This window comes from Lissotriton vulgaris, chromosome 1_1, assembly GCF_964263255.1.
Source record: "Lissotriton vulgaris chromosome 1_1, aLisVul1.2, whole genome shotgun sequence".
Classification (NCBI taxonomy): Eukaryota; Metazoa; Chordata; class Amphibia; order Caudata; family Salamandridae; genus Lissotriton; species Lissotriton vulgaris.
This window is the reverse complement of record NC_141685.1, coordinates 224,096,373-224,111,170: the sequence shown is the minus strand read 5'-3', so window position 1 is coordinate 224,111,170 and position 14,798 is coordinate 224,096,373. Positions and strand designations below refer to the sequence as shown.

The following is a 14,798-nucleotide window of genomic DNA, read 5'->3' as shown; positions in this document are numbered from 1 at the left end:
GCAGAGCCATCCCTCGAGTTACAGTAACCTCAAATGCTCAGGCCTCGGACAGCAGAGCCATCTCTCGAGATACGGTATCCTCACATGCTCAGGCCTCAGACAGCAGAGCTATCCCTCAGGTCACAGAGACCTCACATGCTCAGGCCTCAGACAGCAGAGCTATCCCTCGAGTTAGTCGGCCCCTGTGCCTTGCAAATAGTCTTTGTGCAGCCCCTCATGCCTCCCTGCGCCTCGAGGCCCTCCCCGCCTGAGAAGGCCCCTCCAGCAATGCTCACACCCTGAGCCTCCGAGGGTCTGGGAGGGCCCCGGGGGAGGGGGGGTTCTCCTCAAACACAGCTGCCAAGGGCTGACAAAGGGGGCGCGCGGTTCCCAGGACGGGCTGCATCCCAAATGAGGCTGGAATGAAGCCCCCATTGTCCAACTCTGACGGGGTCTCGGCTCCTGCCCCCCCACCCCTCCTCAGGAGGGAGGGGGTTTAAAGACGCCGCAGACCGAGGGCTTCTCTTCTCTTGTGAAAATACATCTCGGGTGTTCACTTGTCGCAGGTGGAGGTGTGGGAAGCGGCCCTGCAAGATCCAAGGTCGGGTCTAAAAAAAACTGATTTTACACTCACTGTCGAAAAGGAAGAAAAGATGCCCCAGGCAGAATTCCGGATAAACGGTATCTGAAACCGCAGAGATGGGAAAGATCTCCTACAAAAGGAGTCCCTTTTGCATAGCTCTCAAGCAGGGCCACTGGAAGTATGCGGCAGGGGAGGCCCAAATTATGAGGCAAAAAAACAGGCAAAGTGTGTGGCACACCTTGTGATACTATTACTTCCTTATTTTGACATTTTAAGACAGGTCAACACTGCCTGGACACAAGTTTCCCCTCGTTAGTACCAGTTTAACACCCAAATGCAGCAATTAATAATAGAAAGGAGACCAGTCCACCTTTGCAGAGGGCCTGTCGCTGCGCTGCACCACTTGTTGCTAGGTTTCTAGTAACTTTTGATTCGAATGAGCGAGAAACATGTTTACGAGGTTAACATCTGCAGATTATGCCGCAGATGATAGACAATGAAATAATATCACAAGGTCAAACTGAAATTGGGAAGGGGTAGAAAACCTAAACATTTTAATCACACCTCCCTCTGAACAGATAAAAACACATAAAGGGGGTTTTATAGGGTCATTTTATGCCTTAATCATCAACACGTTTCAGCCAATTTAGTTGCAGATAAGCATTCCTCAGGGCACAAAATCTTATGTTCTGCCTATCTCTGTGGCTCTTTTATATGCTGCCTATCTTCCCAGCAATACACCACCACAAAGGACAGGTGCAGGTGTTGCCGAGGGAGCAGAGGAAGGGTTCAACAACTTGAAACATAGGATCCATAAAACAGGTGACACAGCAAGAGATGCAAGAGCTTCACCCCACACAGGCAGGACACTCTGCTCTTTTAATACCTCACAGTGGAGCTAGGACTAAACACTGTGTCCAGTTCAACCCTCACAGCACAACCAGGCTCAGCTACTCTGCCCGTCTCCTCTCACAGCAGATCCAGGGTCAACCACTCTGCCGTCTACTCTCACAGCAGAGCCAGGCTCATTCACTCTCACAGCACAGCCAGGGTCAACCACTATTCCTATACAGCACTTTATAGCTCCACCAGGCCCATCCACCTGCCAGTCATTCCTCACAACAGAGCAAGGGACATCTCCTCTGCCACCACCCTCACACACGCCGGTCAATGCTTCAAGTGGTATTCACCTGTTACAACGCATTTTTTACTCCGCACTACCACTACAACGCAGACATTACAACGCATACCGTTACAACGCATTGCGCTGGGGGGCGCTCTAGGATAAGAGGTAAGTTTAATTTACTATCCAACACCTTCCCTAGGGTCCACGGGGACTGGAGTTAGAATAGTAAATTATACTTACCACTATCCAGCACCCCAAAGCGCTATGCGTTGTAGCGGTATGCGTTGTAAATACCGCGTTGTAATGGTACGCGGAGTAAAAGTATGCGTTGTAACGACATACATCCCTTCAAGTACTGTGTTTATTAAAGAACAATGCGCTGGAAGCTCATGTGAAGGTGTGCCCATTATCACTCTCCCCAATGTGAGAGTGAGGGGTGGAAATGGGCAGAACCAGGGCATAGGATCGTGAGGATGACACAGCATACCAAGGACCCCTTCTTCCCTGCCTCTACCCCCCTCTCTACTGTGTCTCCCCCTACCCCCATCAGAAGCTCACAGACTTAGGGACCCTGAACTGGGGGGGCTCCCACCCTTCACCCGCACAGCTGCCAGTGTATTCTTTCCTAGTCCTAGTCTGTCGGGGAATGCATTGTCTAGCGATGGGAAGAGACTCAACAGGCTCCCCCAAGCCTCCACCATCCCCCAGACACACCAGATGGTAGCCCTTCTATTTCTATGAAGGTCACGCCCCCTGCCAGTCACTGTCTCAGCCTATCAGAGGGAGGGAGAGGGGAGGCTGTGTCTGGGGACATCTGTGAGGGGATTCCAGCACATACACACACATCACAATCAGACTCCATTTCTGTTCAGAGAGGTCCAGCTCCATATCCAAGCACTGTCTAGGACACAGTTTAGTAGCTTTTGGCCACTCTCCTTCAAGCGCTAAGAGACCTGCCGGTGATAGGCGCTATATAAATACCACTTAACATTAACTCCAGCCACAAGTGATGTATTATCACAACAATGGCTCCACCACAGGCTTTACGGACGCGGAGGCCTTTGAACCAGGCCTTATGGACTGGGCCTAGGGTTCGCGAGGCCCGTATGGGCGGGCACTCTTTTGCAGTCGTGGGTCCGAAACTGTGGAACTCTTCCTGAACCCCTGAGGAATTGCACCTCTCTGCTTGTAAGGGTCTGAAGGCCTGCTTGTTTTAAGCTGGTAATAGGGATTTATGTTCCTTTTGCTAATTGCCCGGAAACCCATTTAGGGTAGCTGTGCACTCTATAACATTATAAATAATAAATACAAATGAAAATGGGTCTATTTTAGAGATCTCTCTGAAAGAGGTACCGTATAAAAAGTGACCCTTTATTATAGGCCTATATTAAGATTGAGTGGACTTAGAAACAACAAAAACCACAGGTGCCTAACGAAAATGAATGTGTCCGTCTATAACGCAACTGGTGCTATGTAAAGCGCCCAATACCTTTAAGTCAAGTTTCGCGCCATATAAAACTCCCTAAAAAAAAGACGAAACCTAAGAATTATGTAAAAGTCACCATGAACCAAAGAAGTCAATAGTACAATTTCACACAACCCAATTTATATTACATATGAGCATAAACCCTTTAGAGAAAAAAAAGGAAATGTTATAGCAAATGACATACTTGAATGTACTGTTTTGTTGTCTGTAGTGAAAAGGAGAGAAACAGATTTTCATACATAGTTGAGAATGTTCAGTTTTAGAAACCGCACACTTTGATTTGATAAAAGCACATTCAGGGGCCAAGTGTGAGAGCTTTGAAGCGGAGCTGAAAATGGGGGCTGGCTGCAATTGGACCGTTCCGGCTCTGTTTACAGGACATGAGCAGAATGCTGATTGGACCGTGGATGTTATGTTACGTTAAATTACTTTTGTAAGGTGCACAGCTACCCAAAAAGGGGTTCCCGGCACCAGCCAGGCTGGGAGTAAGCATGGAAATTATTGGTTAAATAGCCATGTTTTTAAATTCTTGCGAAAACTTGCGAAATTTGTTTCAAGCCGAAGAGATGCAGGCAAAGTGTTCCACAAAGTAGGACCAAGAAAGGCAAAAGAGCGACCTCCCATCCGTGAGAGTCTAATCCTGGGACCAAAATTTTTCCCTGAGTAGTAAACCGCAGCTGCCGTGAAGGATAGTAAGGTTGGGCCAAGGCCTGCAGAGACTGAGCAGCAGTGCCAAACTTGATCTGAAATCAAAAGCTCGGTGCTTTAACCCCTTTGACGCTCATGACGAGCTCAGCTCGTCATGAGTTACGGTTCTTGTACGCTCATGACGAGCTGAGCTCGTCATGTAACGCGGGTTTTAAAAAATCTCAGCGCACAGCGGGAAAACCACGCCTTCCCACCTTCAGCCAGTGGAGATGGTGTAAGTAGCTGGTGATGGAAGTGAATTTGGGAACACCACATAATAATCTCGCTGCCGCGTTTTGCACTACCTGTAGCTTCCACACTATATCTTCATCGGCCCCTAGATAAAGAACGTTGCCATGACCCATTCTGGAGGTCACACGTGCCTGGACCACCGTTTTCTGGGTGGAGCAAGGAAGCACCCAAACCACTTTTTTCACCCACTTCAATACAGTGAGGCAGGTGGCTGCCACTTTCGAAAGGCTGGTTTGGCGCCGCCATTGTTTAAAGGGCTGCCCTGCTCGGAGGCCAATGAGCGAGAGGAAAGTACATGAGGCTGAGGCAAGGCCTCCCATTGGACGAAACATGGATTTCACAGAAATGAAGGCATTTACGTGAAATGAGGAAACAGGTGGGTGAAACCACTGGCTCGTGTTCAGTGGCAATCAAACATGCACTACACATATTAGTGTCATGCTAGTTAAAATAAGTGTAGCATTACAGTGCCCCAGTGGACAGGTGAGAGGTACCATGGCCGCCTTACACCCAAAGCCTGGAACTGTGAGTGGATCTCACTGCAGGGATTTAACTCCTTGTGCCCCAAGCACGGTTATATATATACCCGTCTTTAGAACTACAGCGCAGGTGGCGCAAACCATACCTGCAGATGCGCAGAGTGTAACATGCTGTTTTTTACCCTTGTTGGAGCAGAGAAGGGTCAGTGTGGCCCAAGGCATACAGACGGGGCAAACCACAAGGCGAACCGCCTTCTGAAACTTAAATATATTTAATTTCTGATCTGGATGTAGCACCAGTATGCTGCTTCGAAGCACTAGAAGGCGCCCAGGGGTTACGGAGTAAACGGTGCAGAAAGGGGCAGGTCACCACTCTTAGCAGACCTCGGCGTTCACTTAACAGTTCGGTGCATTCTGGGAGATGTGTCCTGCTGGCTTCAGATTCATATTAATGGTTAGTATAAAGAGCCTGGAAACGAGGCGCACGGTCGAACTGCAGTGTCTTTGACCTGCAGATTCCAGACTATCCTGTTTTCATGCAAAGACGAGTGCTGCACACAGCTATACCGCTAGCTGGTGAGGCCTGTTCACATAAACAAACCACCATGCAACTCAATGCAAGCACCCCAGAAAGGTGGAAGGATACATCCAGACAGCCAATAGCCAAAGGTGAGATTCGCTTATTCCACTGGTATGAGCCAAAAACATGACTGACAATGTCTCAAGCCAATAACTGAATGACACCGGTTGAAGAAAGCCAATGGTAGAAAAGGTGAACCAAAACAACCCAATATATGTCTCGATAGGTCTGACTGACCACCTCACCCGTGATATCCAGACAGTCATTCGTACACCAGTTACTGAAAAGGACTTTATTTGGGTCAATTACTTTACTTTTACATTCACCATCACAAGCCATGAGTAGACAAGGGATTCTAAAGCACTATTATCTACTAACCACACACAAGCAAACAAAAATACACAATCATCTGATAGAAACTCATACTGAGCACACACAACATGCACAACCACCTGATAGAAACCCATACTAACACACAAGTAACCAACAATACACAACAACCTGATAGAAACCCATACTGACTCCACACAAGCAACCAACAACAGACAACCACGCAATAGAAACCAATACTAACCACACACATGCAACCAACAATACACAATCATCTGATAGAAACCCATATTGACCACACACAAGCACCCAATCTGATAGAAACCCATACTAACCGCACACATGCAACCAACAATACACAATCATCTGATAGAAACCCATACTGACCACACACAAGCACCCAATCTGATAGAAACCCATACTGACCACACATAACCAACCAACAATGTACAACCACCTGATAGAAACCCATACTGACCACACACAAGCAACCAACAATGTACAACCACCTGATAGAAACCCATACGGACCACACACAAGCAACCAACAATGTACAACCACCTGATAGAAACCCATACGGACCACACACAAGCAACCAACAATAAACAATCATCTGATAGCAACCCACACCGCCCACACACACGCAATCAACAGTGCACAACCGCCTGATAGAAACCCATACTAGCACACAAGTAACCAACAAAACACAATCATCTGATAGAAACCCATACTAACCACCCACACAACTAACAATAAATCACCTTACAGAAAGTCATTCTAACCACACACAAGGAACCAACCCATAATACTAGACACAACCAGCAATAAACGACTGCTTGAAGGAAACCCATACCAACCACACACAACCAACAGACTAACAATACACCTGCTTGATACACACTTATACTAACCACACACAATACCACTGCTTGATACAAACTTATACTAACCACACACCACCAACCATACACAACTGCTTGATGGAAATATACTAACCACACACAACCGACCTACAAAACACAATCACTTCTGATAGAAACCCTTACTAACCACATACAACCAACCAAGAACACAGAACCCTGTGATGGAAAGCAAGAACCACACGTTAAAGGCACCGAGACCAAGAGAGCGCCATGGAGTCACACCAGTGGCAGATGGCGCTATACACACCCGGAACCCATTCCATACGAATTCAGCACTGGCAGCTGTGGCGAGACATCCCCCGGAGGGCTCTGCTGCTGGGGTATGAGAGGACCAACCCGCCCTGTGCCCCTCCCCCACTGCACCCCTTTCACATACCCCTTCTTGCAAAATGCTCTGTAGGCAGAACACGTGACAGAAAAAGTCTCCATGACACCCCAATTAGGGAGAATTTTTTTTTAAAAGACCTACATGAGCAGAAAGCCTGCTTTCTGTGGGTGCTGTGGCGAGGCGAGGGGGCGGAGTCTTCGCTGTGCTGGTGGGAATGTGCGCCTCACACTACGTGCGTTTAAAAAAAGACACAGACACACGTAGTCCCCAGAGCCGTGGACGGAAAGATTCAGCAACTTTGAAAGGTCTCTACCCTGTGACGTGTTCACCCCGAAACCCTCAAATGAGGAGGCGGGTGCACCAGGCCTGCACTGCAGAGCGGCGGGGTTTGCAAAGTCAGACCGAATGTCACAGATGAACTTGAGGCTTCAAGAGCTGCACCGCGAAACCAGCTGACGCCTTCTAATCCCGGCTCACAAGAGATCAACTTGTGTGATCCTGGCTACATGACTGTCGCTCACATTGCAGTGCCCCTTAGCCGCGAAGATCGGGAAGAGTATGGAAAATGCTCAATATGTGCATTGAGGGGAGCGGGAGTTTACACTCCCGCGTGAAGTTTTGCTTCTGGGTGAGAGAGAGAGATAAACGAATGACGTCTCTGGACAGTGCAGTGCTTGTGTTGAGCTCTGCTGCACCACAGTCCTCCATACACACCCAGGCCGGCCTTCGAGGACAGCTGTGTTTGTACTGAGCACACACACACACACCACACAAGAGGTGGGCCATTGCTTGGCCTCTCTGTGGGGGGGATTGTGTCCCGAATACTTGGAAAAGGCGAGTACGAGGCACACCAAATAGAGATACCAAGCAATGAAACATTATAGGCCATTTGCATGAACACATTTTCCCATAGACACAGAATGGGCAAAACCATTTGATGCATCTGGGCCTATATTACTACATCATACAGGGAACCCTCGGATCACCTGATAACCAATACACCCACTTTGGATCATTTTCCTATCACCTGCCCTCAGACTTTAGCAGACTTATTGACTCGCGTCAAATCTGGCTCCCCTAAGGACTGCTGACCTCCCCACATTATGAGGGACGCGCTCTCTGCCTTACCACATAGCGTGTTACCCTTCCTTAATGAGTCTCTCACGCAGGGTAAGGTCCCTAGCGCTTTTAAGAACGCAATAGTGGTCCTTTTATTAAAGAAACCGGGAGCTGACCCTGTGAATCTTTCTATTTATCGGTCTATTCCCCTCCTCCCTTTTTTGGCTAAGATCTTAGAGCCCTGTGTCACTAATGGTCTATCTAACTTTATCGAACAGTCAGAATACTTCGAGCCGCACCAGGCGGGCTTTCGGCCCGCCCACTTAACGGAGTCTGTAATTCTGGCTATGCTGGACACTCTGAGAGCGAATGCTGATAAGGGCGTCTCGCAGGCTTTGGTGCTTCTGGATTTGTCGTCCGCTTTCGACACAGTCGACCATAAAATCGCATAAAATCAAGTTGGACCGTGTCGAGCAGGCCGGCATACAGGGCTCCGCTTACAACTGGATTAAATCGCTCCTTATACTGCCCCTAAGATTGCTACTACATGTGGAGTACCACAGGGTTCGTCCCTATCTCCACTTCTGTTTAATCTTTACTTCCTGCCCATGATCCACTCCTTAAAAGACAGGACGGTAACCACCTTCGATTATGCGGATGACCTTCAGCTCGTCTTCATCTTGGACGACTCCTCCGACTCTGCCCATCAATCTCAAGCTACCATGCTTCATATCCAGCGTCGGATGGACCTTAACCCTGGCAAGACTGAACTAATCCTGCCTGGGAAGAGTGAGTTTTCCTGGGGCCCACACTACTGGCCGGCGGAATTGGGAATCCCCCTAACCATCTGTGAAAAGTCTCGGGGTCATCATAAATGCAGACCTATCACTCAGAGGCCAAGTGAAGACAGTGGTCTCGACCTGCTTTTGCCAACTACGCAGGAATTGGTAAATTGCTCACCTACTGACCCACTCAGCCCGTACACAGGTTGTGATAGCTCTAGTACCTTCTCGTCTCGACTTCTCCAAATCCATCTACCTAGGCCTACCATTATATTTACTTAAAACGCCTCCAAATGATACAGAATCAGGCCGCTAGGTTAATCCAGAAGCAACCTAGATGGCAGTCTGCTAGACCTTTGCTGGACAAACTTCACTGGCTACCGATTGCCCAACGTGCTGCCTTTAAGACAGGGTGTATAATTTTTAAAGCTCTGCATGGCTGGAGCCCCAAATTTATTAGCTGCCTGATAGTAATGCATGTTCCACTCCGCAACCTACGGTCTGCCCATCTTCAGTTACTGACTACCCCACCTTTAAGCTTAAACACCAGGGAGTGTGCAGGTTTACTCACCTTGCCCCAAAATGTTGGAATTTCCTACCATTAGCAATTCGGATGTGTGACAACTTGTTGGGATTCAGAAAGATGCTTAAGACCTGTTTGTTCGTGCAAGCACATGTGTAATCTGCCTCCGTCTTGACAATTGCCTTGATCAGCGCCATGAAACCTCCTGGTGACAGCGCGCTTTATACATTTTATTAACATAACATAACATTTCCCTGTCTAGCTGGTTTCACTTTTAGAAGGCAGAGAAATGCCCTGCTTGTGCAACGACGTCTGGCACCGACCTGACCCTGACGCCACTTCTGGTATGACCACTGCCAGCAACACCTGTCCCCACGACCACTGCTAGCACCACCTGTCCCTGCGACCATTTCTGGCACCACCTGTCCCTGCCGCCACTTCTGGCATGCACACTGCTGGTGCGACCACTGCTAGCACCACCTGTCCCTGCGACCACTGCTGTTACCACCTATCCCTACCACCATGACTGACACCACCGGTCACTCCCACCTCTTCTGGATTACACACTGCTGGTACGATCACTGCTGGCACCATCAGTCCCTGCCACCCCATCTGCCATACACACTGTTGGTGCGACCACTGCTAGCACCACCTGTCCCCACAACCACTTCTGGCACCACAGGTCCCTGCCACCCCATCTGCCATACACACTGCTGGTGCGACCACTGCTAGCACCACCTGTCCCCGCGACCACTGCTGGCACCACAGGTCCCTGCCACCCCATCTGCCATACACACTGCTGGTGCGACCACTGCTAGCACCACCTGTCCCCGCAACCACTGCAGACACCATCACAGGTGCAGCCCATTACTAGACTGCAGCCTCTTCAGGGGCTCTGCTCTCAAAGCACAGGTGCCGTCCCTCAGTAAGCCTATGGTATATATACCTGGGAATGCTTTATCATCAACCTCAGCTATTTAAAAGCTACTGACATGAAACGAGGCGTTCTCCAGTGCCTGCACAAGAGAAAAAGACAACCAAGGCCGAAAAAGTGCAAATAAAAGTCCTTTAGAGATTGATAAATGGCTCCATAAGATCTCTGCGGCACGATCCAGGGAATATACTACACCTCTCATCCCTGCGGCAACAAAGAACTCAACTAAAGAAGCTGAAATGGAACATCAACAATAACTAGGAACAGGACTTCTGGGCAAAACTAATGTACAACTTAAAGCAGTCTAGCCAGATGGGGCATTCCAAACTCTATTTTATCAATGATAATGCTTTAACATACCGATACCTGGGTACAGGTAAAATTAGGATCTGGGACTCATCTCACAAGAAAAATTAAAACAACGAAAGGACTTTAACCGGGCTGCGTGTTGGCACCTATTTTATTTAACTTATTCATGGCAGACTTACCACAGACACTCAACACATGTAACTCCCACGCGCCCTGACTGGGGGACACCACCTTGTCCAACTTACTTTACGCAGACGACGCAGTTCTGCTAAGCCATACGGTAGTTGGCTTGCAATATCTTCTTAACGGGACTGCAGGTCTATGCAGAAGAAAACAGCCTGACACTAAACTTAAACAAAACCAGAACCATGACAAACAACAGCAAACAGAAAAAGAGGGAGCTATGGCACATGGGCGGCACAGACTGAATCAGCAGAGTCCTAGAAGTATCTGGGTGTCTACTTTGACAAGGAAGGATCATTTCCCCGCCATCAAGAGATCAAAAGAAAAGGGATGATCCTTGCCAGAACCATGAACAGTTTATCTGCCAAACTACTGGGTCCCACGCTGAGCCCTCTTCTAACAGTAGCACAGGCTAAGATTCGACCTACAATCACCTATGGTAGCGAAGCTCTGCGAGGAAGAGATACAAATCTTTTGGATAAAACAATTGTAAAAGCAAACAGAACTATGTTTAGACTCCGAACTACACCTCCCCGGCGCAACTTAGACTGGAGTTTGGCCTGTTAAAGCAAACCTGGGCCAGATATGGAGCATACATCAACTGTTGGAATAAAATCAGAACATCAACCCCCAACTCATTAAACTACCTCCCTTGGCAAGACCTCCAACAGAGGGAGGAGTCACCCGCAAGACTGTATCTTCAGGAGGCACTGGCAAATACAAGCTTATCATGCACGAATGGAAGTTGTTGAAAAAACAGTCATTGGTGGAGGATAAAGCAGCTTTTTCATCCAGAGCGCATGCTTGGATGACTCTGAATTCTTACAAGACTCGAGTCCTGCAACAACATTTTAAACTGGGCTACCCAAAAGCACAGAAATTAAAATCCCTAAAGCTATGACTTGGAGTGGTACCGTGTACGCAGCATTTTCCACCATGGAAAAGGGCGCAGACTTTTACAGTTTTAATTATGCTGAATTGTTATGATTGTGAATTAATATTTTATACATGGTTCTATTTTACGCACACATTGCATTGGTTTTAAGTAACTCTGCAAAATAAAATAAACTGAAACAGTAAGCCTATGGGTGTTTGCCAAGAACACTCTCCCCAGAGGACACATCGTGTCCCCCACTAAACTGCAGACGCTTTCTAAAGGACCGACGGAATCCCGGTGGCCGTCCGTAGCATGATCGAGAAGCAGGCCAGTGATCTTGACGAATGTGTGACTACAGGTCCAGCCCCCTCCTGGGATTCATGTTGGTCAATATGAAAATCTCACCATTTTGAGCAAATAGAGGAACAAGTCCTCCCACATTAAACGCACCTTAGCATGTGCAACAACACTTATGGTCAAGCCAACCACACCTGATCATCACCTATTCACCTTACTCACAGGTCCTGACGAAGCCAGCATACATAATAGTCTGGCTGAAACATGTCGACCTATTTTTTACAAGATATTGGAGACATAATTGCACCTCCTCATATATCAGTCTTGTTGTTTTTAAAACTGCCATGGGCCCATCAATAAAATCCTTTAGTCATGCGGGACCCATTGGACAGCTTGTAATTCACACTCATTCACATCACTTCACTCTCACAGCACAAAACCAGCTCCGCTGTAGTCAGGTGTCGAAGCACACTCAGGGTGCAGTCGGTGCCTTCGCGGGACCCAACGATGAAGCATGCCAGCAACTAGGTTGGTGAGGGAGGGTCTTAAAAAAATAAGTTTTTTCTTCTAGGCATGGACAACTAGCTTCCACTAAAGAGCTGGTTCTCATCGATACTTACGCTTTCTCAAGAACTCCACCCGTCGGCCAGCGAGGCGCTTTACTCCTACCCTTTTAGTACAGAGGCAGCGAGTTCACAAAACCTAGTGGTCTTAAACATGCACCCCACCCCTGAGGTGGGGGAGCCGCCCCACCCTAAACAACAGGAGCTACAAGAACTCTGTCCCTGAGGTTCTTAAACTCGGCCTGTTCATGTCATCAAGCCCCTCACCCCCCCCACCCCGCCAAAGTACAGGGGTCCCTCTCTAACCCTCAGGCTCCCTCAGCTCCCCTGCCCTCAGGCGCCTAAGTAAGGATTCTAAGGCATCAAGGCACTTATTATTTATTTAACAGTTTTATATAGCGCTGGCTTGACCCGTGGGTATCAGAGCGCTTTACAGACACACAGTAGAGATAGAAGAAAATTGCTTTACATCGCGGGAAGGAAGCAAAACAGAGATTAAAACTACAACATGAAAAATAGGTAAACAGTGCAGGGGAGGGAGAGAGAGCAAACAAGGTGGCTAACACAGTCCGGTCACCGACTATCCTTGTACCCTGCATGTGAAGGGGGGGGGGGGGGGGGGGGGAGTCCCCTGTGCTCTTTCCAGGCTCGCCGTCCTCTTCCCTACTCTTAAATTATTCCTTGGATTCGGATACAGAGTAAACCGCATTCCCAATTTACCGCCCCGAGTGGCCGGAAGGATGCTCAGAGTGCGAAGTGCTGGCTGCTGACGTAAATGTTGTTCAGCAGGCCACGGGTTTGAACCCCAAACATTCTGAACCAGCCCCCCACCCTTCAGAGGTTGGCAAACTGAGCACCAGTAAACTGGGCATCAGTAACACCTGTTATATAAAGCGCCTAGAACGGGCTGAAATGAGGCATGCGCTGAATACAAAGTTATTGTCTAACTAACACACGTAGATGCTCCACAACCCACCCCCACAACTAGGAACCCTGGGGGGGGGGGTCTTTAGAGACCACGTCCCTCGGACACCACTCCTCTCCCTCCTGTGCCAGCAGCCCCCCGGGGGGTGGGGAGCTCCGGTGGACTCACCTGTGTCCTGCCGGAACTGGTGCATGGACTGCAGGTCCAGGATGTAGGGGGCCAGCCGGGGGTCGGCCTGGCCAAGGGCCACGCTGCCCCCGCGGGGACTGGCCCGGATCACCGCCTCGATGTGCAGGCTGACGGCCGGGCTGTAGGGCCTCCAGCGGCCGTGCTCGTTCAGCCATTCCCAGACCACCACGGCCGAGGCCAGCAGCATCCTGCGGCCGGAGGGGGGGTCGGGGGGCTCCAGGGGGGGCGGGAGTGGGGGCAGGAGCGGGGAGGTGGGCACCGGCGATCAGCCGGAGGGGCTCATGTTCACGACCAGTGTTGGGGTACCCAGAGCCTAGGTCCAGATGTAGCGCTTCGACACAGCGCCTAGGTCTCGATGTAGCGTTCCGACACTGCCCTTGGTCCAGATGTAGCGCTTCGACACAGCGCCTAGGTCCCTATGTAGCGCTGCGTGTGCCCTGGGAGCCCCATTCCTGCCCGCGATGCTCAGCAGCACGTGCAGCGGGTGCCCTGGGGCATCCTGCAGACTCGGAGGCGCCCGGAGGCGATTTGGTGGGCGCTGTGCGTCCCTTGCAACAGCAACAAGGCGATCCTCTGATGGGGTCACAGGTGATGGTGTGTGTGCCCGGATCCTGCCCACGGTGCCAGGAAGGGACTGGCAGGATTCCCTGGGTTCCCTCGATCGCCACAGGTCGCTCCCCGAAGCCTCCTCTGCTCTGTTGTTGTTGCAGCTCCTCTCTCTCCTTCCTGCTTCTGGGCGCCGTCCCTGCTCCGGTTTCAATGCACGGGGTGTGTTGCAATCCGCGCCCTGATTGCTGGGCTGTGGAGGGGGAGTGACTCAGCCCCCACCCCTTGGGCTTCTTTCTCTTTTGTGTGTCTGAGGCTCGTTCCTCCCAGTCTGTGTGTGTGTGGGGGGGGAGGGGTGTTTACAACCAGTTGCACGCTCCTCCCTCCCACCGCCGCTCCTCACGCACCTCAGTGCATCGGCCCAGACGGGATTTCATGCTCCAGTTTTCACGCCCCCCTCCCCCTCCTGTGTGCGCTCCGCCCCCCACTCCCTGTGCGCCCGCCCCCTTCAGGCTTTGTGCATTTTTTTCATAATTTGCCGGGCTTTCCTTTTACAAAAAAATGCAGTGTAATCCGAAATGCATTCAAACACTTCCCAGGCCGCCTCGGATTAGGAACCTGAGATGGCGTCGGAGGGCAGCTCGGCTGGCACCTGCTGAGTTTCACCTCCTCCGGGGCCGCACCAGGCAGGGAAGGGGCAAACACAGCCCCTGCGCCCGCAAAACCCCCCGAAGGCGAAAAGTAATGCGGCAGCGGCACCTGCCGGATGATTGAAGTATTGCAAGAGAAGAGGCATACCTGTTGATCAAATGGAACCTAGAGATATTCAAAGCTTTAATGTGACTTTGCACGGCCAAA

The 14,798-nt window shown here is 49.9% G+C and overlaps 1 protein-coding gene across 1 annotated transcript in view; it reads right to left on the bottom strand.

The window, feature by feature from the left end:
- Positions 1-14,226, bottom strand: part of DTX4 (deltex E3 ubiquitin ligase 4) — a 64,628-nt gene extending 50,402 nt beyond the window's left edge. The window contains exon 1 of the mRNA XM_086952232.1: positions 13,374-14,226. Within this exon, the coding sequence (XP_086808358.1) occupies positions 13,374-13,581 (208 nt within the window). The 5' untranslated portion in view covers positions 13,582-14,226. The remainder of the gene's footprint in view (positions 1-13,373) is intronic.
- Positions 14,227-14,798: the final 572 nt, after the last annotated feature.